Source organism: Solanum stenotomum, chromosome 7 (assembly GCF_019186545.1).
Source record: "Solanum stenotomum isolate F172 chromosome 7, ASM1918654v1, whole genome shotgun sequence".
NCBI lineage: Eukaryota > Viridiplantae > Streptophyta > Magnoliopsida > Solanales > Solanaceae > Solanum > Solanum stenotomum.
The window spans coordinates 58592157-58609639 of NC_064288.1; the positions used below are offsets into that span (position 1 = coordinate 58592157).

General features: G+C 28.5%; 3 protein-coding genes across 3 annotated transcripts; 2 read left to right on the forward strand and 1 right to left on the reverse strand.

Moving 5' to 3' along the window:
• The first annotated feature begins 6231 nt into the window (after positions 1-6231).
• On the forward strand, positions 6232-7288 carry LOC125871747 (histone H1-like). Its single transcript, XM_049552405.1, has 2 exons — positions 6232-6370; positions 6503-7288. Exons 1-2 carry the CDS (start codon positions 6296-6298, stop codon positions 7007-7009), a joined length of 582 nt encoding a protein of 193 aa, XP_049408362.1. The 5' UTR covers positions 6232-6295; the 3' UTR covers positions 7010-7288.
• A 1023-nt stretch (positions 7289-8311) lies between these two features.
• On the forward strand, positions 8312-10529 carry LOC125870836 (40S ribosomal protein S15). Its single transcript, XM_049551376.1, has 3 exons — positions 8312-8549; positions 8891-8948; positions 10126-10529. The coding sequence occupies exons 1-3, from the start codon at positions 8401-8403 to the stop codon at positions 10372-10374; spliced, it is 456 nt and encodes a 151-aa protein (XP_049407333.1). The 5' UTR covers positions 8312-8400; the 3' UTR covers positions 10375-10529.
• A 2219-nt stretch (positions 10530-12748) lies between these two features.
• On the reverse strand, positions 12749-14666 carry LOC125871103 (transcription factor bHLH92). Its single transcript, XM_049551698.1, has 3 exons — positions 14318-14666; positions 13620-13916; positions 12749-12875 (listed from the first exon to the last, which is right to left on the reverse strand). The coding sequence occupies exons 1-3, from the start codon at positions 14642-14644 to the stop codon at positions 12789-12791; spliced, it is 711 nt and encodes a 236-aa protein (XP_049407655.1). The 5' UTR covers positions 14645-14666; the 3' UTR covers positions 12749-12788.
• Positions 14667-17483: the final 2817 nt, after the last annotated feature.

The following is a 17483-nucleotide window of genomic DNA, read 5'->3' on the forward strand; positions in this document are numbered from 1 at the left end:
AATTACAGCTATAGAATTTTATTATGTCTGTTATGTTTGCTATTTTTGAAATTTTCTCTTAAAAATATACCTCTACAAGTCTTGGGCCTAAAAGTTTGCCCAAAAACAGATCTGTTCCACCAGTGAATTACCCATATCTATATTGGGCCCTCTAATGGGTTGTTCATTCAAAACGGAAATATTTTTGATAAAGGGAAAATATGTTATATAAATTATAGGAACCACATATTATAAGTACTAAATAACATCTTATCCCTTCTAGTTTTCTATTTACCAAAAATCCCTTAAAATGATGTTTGTGGGATACATAGCGTTGTGCACGGGATACACTAGATTTGATACATTCCACATAGCGGGATACATAGCGTTGTGCACGGGATACATGCGGGATACATAGCGTTGTGCACGGGATACATAGCGTTTGATACATTCCACATAGTGGGATACATAGTGTTGTGCACTGAATACATGCGGGATACATAGGTAAATAAGGGATTTTTGAAATTTTTGAAATAAGTAGGGATAAATGGATATTAAGGTAAGTATAGGAGTGTAGTTAAGTAATTTTAGAGGCGGATTTAAAAGTTTCAGTGTACGAGCGACTTACGATCAATCAAAACATTTTGAATATTTTCCTGCACAGCAAACAAACTCTAATTATTCACATTTCATCTGCTCTCGTATTTCTTCTATAACCTACCAATAAAATGTCCAAAAAATAAAATAAAAATTGTCATAATAAAGATACAAATATTGTCTTAATTACACGTTATGTGTGATGGTAAAACTTGATATTTTTACCTATTAAATGAGACATTTTCTAATTTTAGAAGTTTAATTTTAATTATATAGAATAGAGTAATCCAAATATCATAAAATTTCTTAGAATAATCTGTCAAATTAAACCATTAACACTTCTAAACGAGGTTTTTAGTTACCTTAACATTTTTTATGAAGTATTAAAAATAAGATAATTTTATTTGTTCATGTCTTTGATTGAAAAAAAAAGAGTACTCATTTTTTTCTTTTGAAACATTTATTTTCCGGAACTCAATAAATAAAAATGAACATAAACCATTAATAATTTTATTTTCACTTTAAATACATAAGTTATTTATAATTTTATTTAGTTATAAAATTTTATCATGTATAAATTATTATTTTTTATTAATTATTTCACTTCAAAATTATCTTCAATATACTTTTTTAGATAAAGTTTCGTTTATATAGAATTTTAACAAGTTTAAATGTTTAGAAAAATATAAATTACATTATAGAGGGTGTAAGTGTAGGATATTCATAATATAAGGAGTGTATGTGTTAGACTTTTAAGATATATGGAATCTATCCATAATTAAATCATAGTATAAACTATAAGGGTCTGTTTGGAAAATCACTTGGTAATTGAAATTGGTGTAATTACTAGGATAGTAATTACTAGCCTAGTAATTACAATGTCTAGTAATTACACTGACCTGTTTGGTTGCCACACTGTAATTATACATGTCCTGTTTGGATGCCACAATGTAATTACACATGTCCTGTTTGGATGCCACAATGTAATTACACATGTTCTGTTTGGATGCCAATTGCAATCATAAAATTATAATAAATTTTAAAAATAAAAATTAATTATTTAAAATTTATACTAGACAAATAAGAAACTTTATAAATGACATTAAATTAAATATTTAAGATATATATTATTTTTTGAAAATATATTAACTAATAAACATATTTTCTGTAACTAATATTATGAAAAAATAATTGATTTATATTTTTTCAAATTAATATATTTCAATTGAATTGATCGTAACAACTAAAAATATGAAGTTTCTACGAACATCGTGAAATGCATGTTTGATAAAAAGAATAATATATAAATAAAATGTCATAAATTATTAAATGTTTGACAAAAATATAATCTATCAAGTCTAATTAAAAAATGACGTGCAATGTAAATTCAATATTACTAAAACAAATGAAACTGAAAATATAACATATGTTATAAATTCAAAACAAAAAATTTAACATAATACTCTTATAACAAATTTCAACATAGCAATAAATATGGTTTATTTTTATTTTTTCTTAATAAAGAAAACGTAAGTCTATAACCTTATTTAACAATAAATTATATTTTAATTTAAAAATTAGAATACTAATAAAATTATGCTAATGAGAAAATAAGCATGGCATAAAGAAATAGATAATACGAGAAAATTACATAGAATCACGTAAAGTAAGGTTGAGAACAAGAAGAAAATGAACTATATAAAATAAAAAATAAACTTTTACAAATTTTTAGAATAATAAAAATAAAAAAAGAACTTAAAATAATAGAAGTAAAAAAAATTAAAACAAAAAAATAAAAATAGAAATTAAAAAAATAATAATTAAAAAGTAATCATAATTACAGCAATTCAAAGCCTCTGCCTGTGAATTGTAGAGTGTAATTACCCCCTGCCAATTACACTAATTACCTGCTGACCAAGTAATTACATATCCTTTCAAACGGGATAAGACAGTGTAATTACACCAATTACACCAAATTCAATTACCAGATTGTCCTTCCAAACAGCCCCTAAAGGTATTTAGTGTAATTAACTCTTTAACTTAAAAGAAAATCTCAAAAAAGGGAATACAAATATATATTGTATATTAGGTCAGACAACAATGCTACCAAATTGGGCCCTATTTTGGTTTCTTGCCTAGTTTGATCGAAGTTGGGTAATTATACGATTTAAGATAACATAATTTCTAAAAAAAATTATTATTTAAATTAATTATAAAAAAATCAGTTTTACTATTCTCTTTCTTAACATTCGTATAGAGCACTCCACATTTATCAGATACTTTACAACTTTGTTTGTGTACAATATATCTGATACAATGTTATTATTGATACATAAACTCAATTATTTTAAACTTAAATCAGTATGAATCTAGTTTATACTATCTGAAAAATAACTAATGTATTTCCTATGTATCGAGCGAAGGAGCAATGTATCCGCGAGTTCTGAAAGCAGAACAGTCTTATCAAAGCGCTCTCTTTAACCAATCAACCAAGACAGATGGAATGGGGGCTGAATAGAGAAATTCTCTTCCCACGTAGCGCTAAGAAGCAAGTTCCGACAACCTATGATGAAATAGCATAAAACAAAAAAGGGCTACGCGAATAATAGTGTTAATAGTTCGTGAGGCTAATTTTGAGGTAGATAGTAGATTGATGTTCACTGTAGCACTGACCTTGAAGGTTAAGTTAGTGTTTCGAGATTATTGTAATTCGAGAAACTTTTGAAATAGGATATAATTGGCGCCCAAATTGTTGAGGTTTCTGCACTTTATACTAATTTTTGTGTAAATTACAACTTATTCTTCTCTCTCCTAACCCAAACAATCTTTCAAAACATACTTTTCAACATAGATTTTTTTTTTTTTTTTTTTGATGACAAGGGAAACCCGCAGCCGCTACCCTTTGGGTGCGCACAGGGTAAAACCCCCGCTCCTATGCAATAGCTCGCAAACCACATAGGAGAGGTAACCCGCACTAGGCAAGCCTGGTGCGACATAGATTAACACAATACTTTCAACTTAAGTCATCATGACTGTTATATCTAGGCCTCACAAATATATTGTATTTTTTTTTTTAAGGAAACATGCATGTTCAAATCTAAATGGATGTTGTTGGAATTAGTTGACAATAGTCCAAAAGGCTTCAATATGGAGATTTGGTTCATTTGAGATTAGTTTGCAATAGTTATAGAGTAAATTTGTTGAATAAAATACATTGAAGAATGTCGTATGAAGTTGAAAACATGGTCATTTAAGGCTGAGAATGTGAGCAAGAAGTAGAAATATCTTAGTAACCACTGTCTAAGCTCGAAGTTTTAAAATTTGAAATCGAATTTCGACAAATAATTAAGTTATGTTTCAAATGAATATTGTTGCAAAAGATTTGAGTACATATTAAGGAATCTAAATATAGAATTTAGGGTGATTCGACGTAGTTTTTGAGTGATTTTGGTGTTTGAATTTATTTTTGGAAGAATGTAAAGTCAATTTTTGTATAATGATGTATATACATATATGAACATCTCTTATAATTTTATATAATGTTTGTATACTAGTGTATGATATTGTATATCAAATTTTAAAACTGTTGTAACGGGAAAAAATAAAATTTTGTATAATATTGTATACCTATGTTTTAACAGCTACTAAAAGAAAATTGCCAGCTATGCGACTAAAAACTTAAAATTTAGCTGCATAAATGCAATAAAGTGTTGTGAGTGTTATTATTATTATTTTATTTGCAATATTATATATCCCTAAAAAAATGATCAGGAGGTATAGAAACAACAATAAAGGGATATTGGTAATATTAGCAAGAATTTAGTTATTAGAAAATACTCGAGTGATCCAAGTTATTTTAAGTAGGCGTTTGACCATATAATAATATACATATTTTATACATTTTCTATATATTGACTAAGAGATCCAAACTACATATTTTATACATTTTCTACATAATTTTGAATCAGTAATTGTGATTCAAATATTAGTTCAATAAATCAATTCCGTTTGATGGTGAAAATTGTATTTGAAGATAATCCATTAAACAAACTTCAATAAGTGATTTGAATTTCGAAAATACAAATTTGGAGTTGTTTTATTAGACACGTTAGAGATAATCTAAGGATATTGTTGACAAAATGAGAAGTCATTTGGATATTTGGTTTGATTTTGAACAAATTACAACTAAAAAATCGCGGGATAAGTTTGTCTATCGACGTTTGTATACTTTTGTATAATTTTATACACTTATATACAAGACATGTACATTATATATAGGTGTATAAATTTGTGTAAAATCTGTCTATAAACTCATATGCACTATTATATAAAAACAGATTTAATCTATTGTTAGCTTCTTCTGAAGTTTAATTCAAATTGATTTCAAATCACTTAAAAATTTAAATTACGAACTCATCTTGATGTTTTCAATCAATTGGAACAACAATCAATCCACATATAATTTTAACTTTTAACGGCACACATAACTAACTAATTTCAACTCTTAATAACCTTCTATGATGGAATTCTATTTTTCGAGTTTTCAATCAATTTAAAATAAAAAATGCAACTCTTATATTCAAACTTTTTTATATATATAAAAAAATAGATTTTAAGTGAATCGAACAAAAATGATAGATATATTTAGGATGGTACAAAAAATTGCCTTTCAAATACAGAATATCAACAATATAGTTCAATAAAGTACTACACAAGGATGTTTGTACAAGATTCTAGATGAAGTAAAATCACAAACTAATTACCTCAACTGATAGAAACAAAAAATTATTCAATATGAATACAATAAGTCCTCCCTCACTAAATTAATACATGTGGGACTATGAAATATTATCTAATCGATGAATTAATATTTATTAATTTAAAGAGTATTTTGAGATTTAATAAAGGTTAATTTTGATTACATCAAAATCATTGTATTTTACTAATTTATGTGTCATATTTATTGAATTCACATAAAAAATTTTTATTATACATTGAGTACAATGAATATATCAAATTTATTATATCTTACTAAATTATGTATCATATTTATTGAATTCATATAAAAAATAAATTCATTATACATAAAGTACAATGTATGTGTATGATTTATTGTAATATATTTTTTTGTTAAATTATTCATTGCAAAATAAATTCAAGAATTTAATGATTCATTATAAAAATAAATTATCATACATAATGTTCATTATTTCTTAATAATCAAATTTATTCCTTGTATCTTTACTAAAAACATTTAATGTATAATAGTGAAAAATAAAACTATATAAAGCAATATTAGAATTTTTTTGAAACCATATCCGAATCATAATAGTTAATCCTAAAAATTAAATCTCATTAAAATCCTAAAACTATAATTCAAATTATTTAACCTTCATTTCCCCCCAAAAATTTACTTTGATCCCAAAACCCCCAATTCTTTTCTTTTTTCAAAAAAGGAAAATATATATTTTTAAAAATAGAAAAAGGTACCATTTTGTTCGATCCGCGTAGTCGATCTTAGGACTCTTCTAAACCGTTGATATCTTTTAATCGAACGGCTGAGATTCAAATCTATATCGATCCGCGTCATTCTCATTTTAACCAATCAGATTTCATTACTTCCCTTTAAATACCATTCCAAGTTTGGGCCATTGAATCATTTCTCATAACTCAAAAAACAGTACAAATTATCTAGCGTCAATTAAGCTCTGCTGCAACAATGGTGTCTGCTACTGCATCTGCGAAGAAAACTTCTGCCCCGAAGAAACCCAGATCTCATCCTCCTTATGTTGAGGTATTAGGATATTAAATTCTGTTTTTCTTCTTCTTTTTTTTGATAAAGATTGGTACTTTTTGGAATTTTTGAGTTCAATTTATGATTGGGGTTGTTAATTTGATGTTTTAAATGATGGGGTTTGTGTTGCAGATGATATCTGAAGCAATAACAACATTGAAGGAAAGAACTGGATCGAGTCAAGTGGCGATAGCCAAGTTCATTGAAGAAAAGCAAAAGGGTTTGCCTTCAAACTTCAGGAAGCTCTTGTTGGTTCAATTGAAGAAACTTGTTGCTTCAGGAAAACTCACTAAAATCAAGAGTTCTTTCAAGGTTTCCCCTGTTGTGAAACCCGCCGCCGTTGTGAAGCCAAAGAAGGCACCGGCTCCGGCAACAAAGAAGAAATCCACCTCCTCAACCGCCGCTGCCGCCGCAAAGCCAAAAGCAACAACCCCGAAGAAGAAGGTTGTGGTGAAGAAAGCCAAACCCGCGGCAGCACCACCAGCAAAGAAAGCGAAGAAGCCAGTTGCTGCTCCGGCTAAAGCGAAGAAAACCCCGGTGAAGAAAGCTGCAGTTGCTAAGGTGAAGAAAACTCCAGCGAAGAAAGTTGTGAAGAAACCGAAAACTATCAAGTCTCCGGCTAAGAAAGCGAAGAAATGAAGAAATTAATTTGAATTTGGGTGTTTGAATCTGTAAATTACTTTTACATTTCTCTAGTGATGATATCAAATCCACCCTTTTTCTTCATGAGTTTTTCATTTTTCTTCTTCCCCTTCTGTTTGCAGTTTTTACTCTTTCTCCATTGTTAGGGTTTGTTTGTTTTAGGAGTATGACTTGTGCTCTATCATTTTCATTGAATAGTAACAGATTTGTATGAAGAAATGAAGAACATTGTTAGTAGTATTATTTTAATCCAGAAATTACTTCTATTTGTGTTAATTAATTTGCTTAATTGATGTCATTTTCCTTAATTATGCTTGTTCTTATCCATTTACGCCAATGACACATAAAGTTAGTATAATTGTCCATGAATCTATATCATATGCTGTAACATTTAATTGAACAGATATTACACAATTTATATTATTATTATTATTGTTGTGTTAATTATATTTGTTTAAGTTTATTTGAAAATTTTCCCTCCACAAGAAGATGATAATGGATAAAAGAGAACTAAATTTAATGAATAAAAATTAAGAAAAAGCTGATTAGATAATTGATTAGTTTTCAATAGTTTACAAATAACAATTCCAAGCTAAATCTTTTAGTTGGATTTACAAAATTAATCAAAAATATAGTTGTGTTTGTACTTTTAAAAGTGTTTGCTGTTGAATCTTCTTCAAAAACATAGAGAAGTTTTATTGTTTTAAAAAATACAACGCATCCAATAGTTGTGGATTAATGAGTGTCATAGTTTACATGACCTTATGTCCACCTTGTTTTTGGTAGATAAATTGTTTTCAATAGATTTCTGGTTCAATTATTTTAAAAATTATTAAAAATGTGCAGTTTTTCTAAAAATTAAATTTCTTTTACGTCTAATTGTTTGATTTTACAAATAAATCAAAATAGTAGCTATACCTTACAAAATGCACCTAATGTTTACTTTTTTTTTTGGTTAGATAAATTACTGCCTAGCTAACTACAATAAGTTATAATTAATTCTTACCCTAGAAAAAACTTAAAATTAAAACTAAATATACACACAAGGAAGTTAGCAATCTTTGGTCATTAACCAGAGGTACGAGTCTCGAAGTTTGAGGTATGGAAAAAATCATATTGGGAACCCTTGCTCTCAAATGGATCTTCGAGTACGCTATCCGAATTTAATCAAAATCGGGTCGGAAACCCAAAAGACGAGGAAGCAATATTTGGTCATTGATCATGGATCAGGTACTTTGGGCCCAGCCCTATTTCGTGAAATTAGACCCATCACAGCCCATTGAGCACAAAACCTTATCGTAGCTCAAACGCCACTTCATAGTCCACCAAAAAACCCTAACGCCGCTTACCTCCGCCGCAAAGGTTTCCGATTTCCCATCTCCACTACCATGGCGGACGTTGAAGCCGATGTGACGACCGGACAGCCAAGGAAGAGGACGTTTAAGAAGTTTAGCTACAGAGGCGTTGATCTCGATTCTCTTCTCGACATGTCCACTGACGAGCTCGTCAAGCTCTTTAATGCACGTCCCCGGAGAAGGTTTTTGCCAATTTCTTTTCAGTTTAATTCATTTCTTCTCTATTTATAGCAAAATAATGTGAATTATACTGTTCATAGTACCGTTAACTGTATCTAATTTTCTGTTTGCTTGCAAAATGTACATATTTCATTTTTGTTTGATTAACACTTCGATAATGACCAGTAGTTGCCTCATATGGTAAACAAATCCCTGTATCTTCAATATATAACTTATATCCATATATTTCTGAGACTTGAGATTATGTTAAGGATACTGCATACATTTGTATTTTGATGCCAAGCGTATCCCTGTTGCATCTGTGTCAGTTTTTGTCAGGACGTCTGAATTTGATTTGTTGCAGGTTCCAGAGAGGTTTGAAGAGGAAGCCAATGGCACTGATCAAGAAGCTGCGGAAGGCGGTATGCATATGATATTTGTGCTCTTACTTGTTTGTGCTGACACTATCATTGGCATATTGACCCCCCAGCCTGGGAAAAAACTTTATGCCTTTTATAGTATTATGGATATATCTGTATGTCAATTATCGTCTATTCACCTCGTGATGCCTATTGCTTCTGTAACATTTGCTATATGAAATAGTTTCGTATGCTCTATCAACAAAGGGGCAACAGTCAAAACACATTGGTTACTTTTGTTGATCTGTCAGAAGTTTGGTATAATTTTTTGTGTCTTTGAATGATTGACAATATGAACATCACATGCTGAGAAGAAATGGTATTCTACTGTTATCGAGTTCTTGTTTCAATTTGGACTGTTTATATTCATGCATATAGTGTTTTTCGTGTTCTTGTTTCACTCTGCCCTGTATACATGTTAGTATTGACTTCTATCAACTTTGATATTCATCCTAAAGGAGACCCTTGCAGGACGAAGTTTGAGTTGGAAGTAAAATTTGTCATTTTGATCTTCTAAGTGTTATATGAGTTGCTTAACTTAGGGTGAAATCATTGAGTGTTGAATCTGTACTAAACAAGTTGGTTTAGATCTCCATCTACCTAAGTGACTTAAGTTTTAAGAATCTTTCCATATTCACCTCCCTTTGTGTAAGTTATACAGATGGAGATGATCGATGGGGTGTAATGCTTAATTCAGTTTGGCGACTTTACTAGTGAAATGCTTAATTTAGCGTTGTTGAGAGAATAATTGTTAATTGACTTGAGCATAACATACTAGATTTTTGGATCTAAAACCTGTCCTATATTTTTATTAGTGTATGATTGATCACTATGTAGACAGAGATTGATTTAGAAACAATACTAGTAAGATTTCATGGTTAAAATATTCTATACTGATTATTATTGATAGTGGACTTGAAGCGAAGATGATGACATTTTTCTCAACACATGAAAATAGACGTAATCGTGGGGATGTATCGAGTGATGGTTTTAGCTGTTTCTGGGTCTACAAAGCTTCTCCCGAGTTACTGAAATGTATAGTTACTTGGTTTATTGAGTTACCTTTCCTGTTGATAGGTCTCCATGATCTTGTCAGTGTTTGTTTACTCTCAGCAGATATTCATATTGCGCATTATTCTTTTTCACCAGCAGCTACTAATAGATGCATTTTTTTCTGCAGAAACGTGAAGCTCCGCAAGGTGAAAAGCCAGAGCCTGTCAAGACTCACCTTAGGAACATGATCATCGTTCCTGAAATGATTGGAAGTGTTATCGGAATTTACAATGGTAAAACCTTCAATCAGATTGAAGTCAAGCCTGAGATGATCGGCCACTACCTGGCCGAGTTCTCTATCTCATATAAGCCTGTCAAGCACGGTAGACCCGGTATTGGTGCTACTCACTCGTCAAGGTTCATACCACTCAAGTGATTTTCCCACCTATGTCTATTTTTCTTCTGTTCTAGCCTTGTCAACGCCCTTTAAAAAAACAATTTTGATGCGACATATGAGTTATTCAAAACAGTTTTTGCTGTACAACTCTTATTTGTTCATGAATATCATTGTTTTTGATGGATCAGTAAAAATTATAACATTGGGTGCGTTGTTGTCTTTGGTTTTTGTACTAAAAATTATTATATTGTGTTATATCGATTTTATATTAAACTAAGATGGATTTAAATGGATTGACATATACATTGTGGACCACCTCCAACCCTACTCTATTTTACTCTCTTTTTTCTGTATTTGGAGAGTAAAATAGGAGTCCAGAGCCAAAAGGGCAAAAAAAATTGTCAAAAATTTTGAAAGGGCACATCAATTTTTTTTAAAACCAAAAGGGCAAAATTCTGAAAGGGCACATCAATTATAATAATTCAATATTCTTTTATTATTATTATTATTATTTATGATATATAATTCAATTTTCCTCATGCTTCAACAATTTTATGGTTTAAAAAAAATTTGATGTGCCCTTTTGGAATTTTTGACAATTTTTTTTGCCCTTTTGTCTCCGGACTCAGTAAAATAGAGAATACCCTCTCCAAGCACTCTTTATTTTACCCTCTATTCTCCAATTATGGAGAGTTGAATAATAGTTTGGAGAACTACTATTCATACTCTCTATTTCACTTTTTGAATATTATTTCTATTATTTTGTAATTAACATAGTACTCCCTCCGTCCCATTTTATGTGGCAACATTTGACCGGGCACGGAGTTTAAGAAATAAATGAAGACTTTGAAATGTTTACCAAATTGCCCTTTAAAAAGTAGACTTACTTTTCTCTCTCCTCATAAATGTATTGGAGTATTATTTTAAGATTAAGTGGGACCAACAAGGGTAAAAAAGGAATTGTACCTTTAAATACTTTCCATATAAGGAAATGTGACATTCTTTTTGGGACTGACCAAAAGGGAAATGTTGCCACATAAAATGGGACGGAGGGAGTATTATTTTTCATATAAGACTATTAATTAAATCTCTAATATTCATAATTCTTTTAAAATGTAATATACATTTTAAAAAATATATTATTTAATATATACTACTTTCATCTCGAATTAATAATATGTATATTTTTTTAAATTTTCATCACTTTGTGAAAATATATTATTTAATATATACTACTTTCATCTCGAATTAATAATATGTATATTTTTTAAAATTTTCATCACTTTGTGATACTATTTGATATTATTAATTTTCACTATGAAGAAATGCACAAAATTTAAATGATAAGATACAAATTTTAATTTAAAAATACAATACATAATATAATAATTTAAATACAAGATAACAATACAATACAATACATAACATCATAATTTTAAAAATCACAACAATAATTTAGTAATTCGGTAGTTCGTTTCTAGATTTAACAATATTCGAAAAAGAAAGTACGTAGTGTATGATTTAGAGAAGTTGTGGTTGTAATTGCGATTGTGCTTGTCGATTTCTTTTTTCAATTATTCGTAGTTGTACTTTAGAAATTTAAAATAAAATAAAATTTAATATTAAATAAAAAATTTCAAAAAGTAAATTTTATATAGCATGAAAATTATATAGGATGATTATTAAAGAAAGAAAAGATTTATATTACGAAATCAGAAAATAAAACTGAAATAGAAATAATAATATAATATTGAGGAGAGAGAGAAATATTCTTTTTTAGAAAGTAAAATATAGAATTGAGTTGGAGTTGGTTGTATGAAAAACTAGAGAACTCTATATTTGAAAAGTAAAATAGAGGGTAGAGTTGGAGATGCCCTTACATAGCTAATTTTGCTAAAGATTGAGAATAATAATTATTGTTGTATATTTTAGTAGTTGTAGAGGGTATTTGGGTAATCTTTACAGGGTTATCTACTCATTTTGTAAACACTGTTTTACAACTTATAAATCAATCTTTTGATGATATTGTTTCACTTTTATCCTAACACCAAGAATTTAAGTTAGGGGCGTAACGAGTTCATCCAAACTTCCTTCATTGTATTTCAATTCAATCCAAATATCAAATTGCGTATTTATAAAATTAGTTCCAACACCTAAAAAATGTATATCAATACTTATTTCTTATCATCTATTTATAATCAACGAATCCAAATCGATTTAAAGTATCTTAACTTTCTTAACATGCGTGTTTTATTTTTGGGATATCAATGCTCATAACTAGTCCTCATATTTAACATTCAATTATTTGAGACCACAAAAAGATAGAGATAAAATAAAATTAGGAAGGAAAAAGAAGGGAACGGCCTTTTAGTAGATCAATTGGTCAAAATGAAACGCCAAATAAAAATTTCTTGATGAGTACAAGTTGCATAATTTTGTGTGACTTAGAATTATCAAGTCATTGGATAATGGGCACGAAAGTTCCTTTCAACTTCAAATAGAGTATTTTGTACTGCTTTTTCTATCTCTGCTGCTCCACTCTATCACAAAAAAAATTTGACCATAAATTAGTCAATGAATGAGAAAACTTGACAAACATTAAAAAATAAAATAAAGGAACAAGCCATGAACATTTCCGTTATCAGAAACTTATTGATCCGATTAATTTAAATCGAAAATTTTAGTAACTTAGTTGACTAACTATTTGAACTTCAATCCTATTGATGAGAGTTCGATTTTCTACCTTATAAATCTCTCTTTTTTCCCTTCATATTAATGTCGATAACATTTTATAAGAAGTAAACATTACACTTCTAGTTTATAATTCTTCTCACTCAAATGATTTGTTATGAATTTTTTTTTCACAAGCTCCCCTAGGAACAATAAATATTAAGGGTGTTTGAATTAAGAGAGATTTTTAACTATTTCACCCTTCATTCGTGTTTGAGTATTCATCATAATTGAGACGTTTGTAGTCTTCAAAAATAATAACAACTATTAAAGGATAAGATGAGAAAAATAATTAATTTTGTTTTGAACTTTTAAAATGAAAAATAATTTGAGATAACTATTTTTAGAAATTACGATAGATAATTTGAGACAGAGGAAATATAAGATAAATACTTCCTATTAAGCTAACACTCAAATTAATGGTCTCAACACAACCAACTTCCATAGAGCAATACAATGACCTCAAGTGTTGGTAAAAGAGCTTTTTAATCATATATATAGAGTTTGAATCAAAATTACTATACTATCGAATTCGTAATTGAATAATATATTACCTTAGTTTCTATTTCAATCAATGTTGAAAATTCTTGGTGAGAGAAACTTGATTGAATGGAATTTGCTTTGGTTCCACAATTCCTCAAGCACTTGAGAACCTCTAGCATTGAATCTACACCACAAATTGGATAACCAACTTTTGCTTTGATTTTTGCCTTCTCAAATTCCTCCTCTTCTTGATTACTTTGTGCTAAAATCAATTGAATTTCATCATTTCTCTTTTTTAAATTTTCCTTGTATTTTTGTAGCTCTTCAATTCTCCTTGTTGCTGTTTGGACTATAGCATTTTTCTCATTCTACAATTAATCATAATGAGAACTTGTTAATTGAACCTTAAACAAAAGTGTTACACAAATTGCAATGAAAAGAGGTCTCCGATTTGAGCACTGGGGATGGAGTGACCGTTAGACTTTTATATTGGACTTTCTATGACACGAATTAAGAATAACTAAGATAGTAATCGTGTTTCAAATATCAAATGCTTGAATATAACATAAATGTAATTTTTATAGTACAAGACCTAGAAATTTGATTCAAGAAAATAGAAAAACACTAATAAAAATGGAAAATTTTCATCAGAATATAGTCGAAAATATGAAATTTTCAAAGGAAAGTCTGTGAGAAACATTTCTGACAAGTCAAGTTTCACGTTTTTTTTTTAAGAAGTGGAACTTCTTGGTAATGGAAATGAACTAACCTTGGTACCCATTGGAAGCAATTTGTACAAGTTCAAATAACTTTGCTTTTGTTTTTCTCTTCTAATCCTCTCTTTAATCATATGTTTATGAACTTTCTCTTTTTGTATCTTCACTTGTCCATTTTTGGGACTCCAATTCTTCGTCAAGAACTCAATCATCCTCTTGTTCATGTTTCGATGATTCATCGATACATTTCCATAGCTAGAAACTCCAAATCCTTCATTTGGTTTGCTCCCAAAACTCACAAAAGCACTTTGGTTCACCACAAAATTATTATTATTAGTTTCATCATCACAAAACCAAGAAACTTTAAAGAACTCTTCCATACTAGCCTTTTCTTTCTTTCTCCTTTTATCGAGAATTTTAAAATTTGGTTAATTTAACGATTACCATCTAAGAAAAATGAAATATTTTTAGAACTTTCTGTTGATACGACATGCTATTTTTATCATATCAGAGTAAGCATAAAAATCCAATTGTTGAGGATCTCTATATATCAGGATTTGGTGGATTTTAGCATATGGTTTGATAAATTCACATTTAACATGTGGTCAAATAATGTCGTGACTTAGTCTTTAATTTGTCTTGTAGAGTTCCTTGATTCAATAATTAGTCAAAAGTCTTCTACTTGATAGGAAAATTTTTATTTTATTGTGCTAAAATCCACATCTTTACAAAGTAAAATAGTATAATTTAAACTCCCACTAAATTAACTTTTGGCTTTATTTGATATTCTTTTTGTTAGTGATACTTGCACATGCTTCAATTGAAGGATTTAGTAAAATATTTTTCTTATGGTTTTGAATATTACACTAAACTTCATGTATTGTTTCATTTCTTTTGGAAGTGTTTGAAGAAAAAATGCATAAAATAAACACGAAAAGTGAAGTTAGTTGAAAGTTATGAATATGGTATAACAATTGAACTAATGGTGTAGTAAGAAATTCCAATAAGCATATTCAAATTTAATTTAATGTACGTGGAAGTATTTCATTAATAAAGTATAATTTTGTTATTTTCTGATAAAAGATGTTCAACTGATCTTCTATATATACGGTTACACCACTAAGCTAAATGAATAATATATTTGTTATTTATGTATGCAAAATAATTACACTAATGTATAAGGCGAAATTGTCCACTTTTAGGTTAGAATATAATTTTGTAGTTTAAATTTTATAATTTAACTTGAATTAGTGTAAAGTGTGTATAACTCAAACTTTAAAGTAAAAAACTCTATCCCCTGTATATGGCCGTGGGTTTTTATTTTTAAAGTGAAAAAAGTGATATTTAAAAAATAGAGTTGTATTTGGTGATGAATGCAGGTTAGAATTGTTTATTAGTTTTTGTGAATGATTTAGAGTGAAGAAAAATGAAAATTACTTTTCGATATTTTTCAAATTTCGATATCCAACTTCATGATAAATTCTAAAATTTGATGACCACACATAATTTTCAAAATTCAACTCCAAAAAAGAATAAAAAATATTCATAACCAAACTACCACTATGTCGCTCAAATAATTAATCATAGAAGTAGCTAGGAAGGAAGGATTATTTTATATTATTAATAATTAAATTGGACCGTGTATGCTACAAGTCAATATAATAGTACATAGTTATTTTGAAATTTGTCTACCAAAGTGGACTCTCTTTTATTATTATTCTTCCAAAAATGTGCGTTAATTACTAGTGGTATGTAGCTTATTCATAAACATAAAGTGTGAATGAATTATATTTATTTATTTATTTATGATGTTTGTAACCTAATTAAATAAAAAAGTCAATTGATTTTGGCATCCACTACAATATTGTATTTAAATTTTATACATAATAGATTTGAAAATAAAATATGGAATCTTTACAAGTTTTTTTTTTTTTCGAATTTAATTGTAAATGATTATTTTAAGTCATTTCCTCGATCAATAAAATACACTTGTTTCTTTTCCAAAAAAGACTGTAAAGTGTTTACATATCATATTAACTTTTATCTAGCTCGTCTAATTTGAAGTCAATCATTACTTAATTGTTTTAGCTTTCGAAATTCATTTGAACATCTCGAATACAAACGAAATATGTTTAAACGAAGCTTGTGTTTGGTCACAATTTTTCAATATTTTTGGTAAATTAATTTTGGATGAAGTTTAAAAATGTGCTGACCATAATTTATGGAAACATTTTCTTTTTTGGAAAAATATGAAACATGACTTATATCATAAATTTTAAAAACTATAAAAAAATATTCATAAGTTTGACACAAAATTATTATTTTTATAAGGGAAAATGTTCAAATATGTCATTGAATTTTGCTAAAAAAAAGACTTATTTATGTCATATGTCAAAAATTCGGCTCATCTATTCCATTTTCGTTTGAGAAAAGGCTCATCATCCAAACCACTGTTTGTTAACTGAAATGGCATAGATGAGCCAAACTTTTAACGGATGACATAAATGAGTTTATTCTCAAAGTTTGATGGCATATTTGAGCCATTTCGCTTTTAAAAATTGATTTAATTAATGATGCGGCCGAATCAAAATTGAACACATATAAAAAATGATTTTACAAAATTGAAACTGTTTTCAGTTTACAAACAATGGCATGGATGAGTGTTGAAACCCAATTTTGGACCTCCACAATATAGATTAATCACCGACCTTCTTAAATTCCAAACGATTTGAAATAATTAGTTTATGTAAAGTTCAAAATATATTTCAAGTTACTTTTAATTAATTTTATCATTTTTATAATTTTTAAGTAATGTTTATGTTTTATATAATTAGTATATTTTATGAATATTCAAAAATAGTCTCAAAAAGATTTTAGTTTTGCTTACAATTTTGTCAATTAGTTTAGTTAACTAATAGCTAATATTTTTGAATTAATTAGTTTACATGTAAAGTTATTTATTTTATTTTGTTAAAATTAAGAAGCTTGTTAATTAATTCATCTTATTAAAGTTTTAATCGAATTTACTAATTAAATTTGATCAAGTTAATTTCTTAATTCCAAATGGCTAAATAATCCTATTATCGACCTAACCCATCTTCACTTCAAATTTTCAGCAAACTTTGGCCCAAATCTTGACGCATTAACAAATCAATTTAACCCAGCCCACAATAACATACAGCAATACCAAAAGAAAGACCCACCAATTCTTTCAACCAA

Excerpts from the sequence above, each read along its gene's own strand:
- LOC125871747 (XM_049552405.1), top strand. The coding sequence starts at position 6,296 with ATGGTGTCTGCTACTGCATCTGCGAAGAAAACTTCTGCCCCGAAGAAA. Across the intron at positions 6,371-6,502 it reads CTCATCCTCCTTATGTTGAG|ATGATATCTGAAGCAATAAC; the intron begins GTATTAGGATAT and ends TTTGTGTTGCAG.
- LOC125870836 (XM_049551376.1), top strand. The coding sequence starts at position 8,401 with ATGGCGGACGTTGAAGCCGATGTGACGACCGGACAGCCAAGGAAGAGG. Across the intron at positions 8,550-8,890 it reads AATGCACGTCCCCGGAGAAG|GTTCCAGAGAGGTTTGAAGA; the intron begins GTTTTTGCCAAT and ends GATTTGTTGCAG. Across the intron at positions 8,949-10,125 it reads TCAAGAAGCTGCGGAAGGCG|AAACGTGAAGCTCCGCAAGG; the intron begins GTATGCATATGA and ends TTTTTTCTGCAG.
- LOC125871103 (XM_049551698.1), bottom strand. The coding sequence starts at position 14,644 with ATGGAAGAGTTCTTTAAAGTTTCTTGGTTTTGTGATGATGAAACTAAT. Across the intron at positions 13,917-14,317 it reads TGCTTCCAATGGGTACCAAG|AATGAGAAAAATGCTATAGT; the intron begins GTTAGTTCATTT and ends GATTAATTGTAG. Across the intron at positions 12,876-13,619 it reads TGATTGAAATAGAAACTAAG|AGTGGAGCAGCAGAGATAGA; the intron begins GTAATATATTAT and ends TTTTTGTGATAG.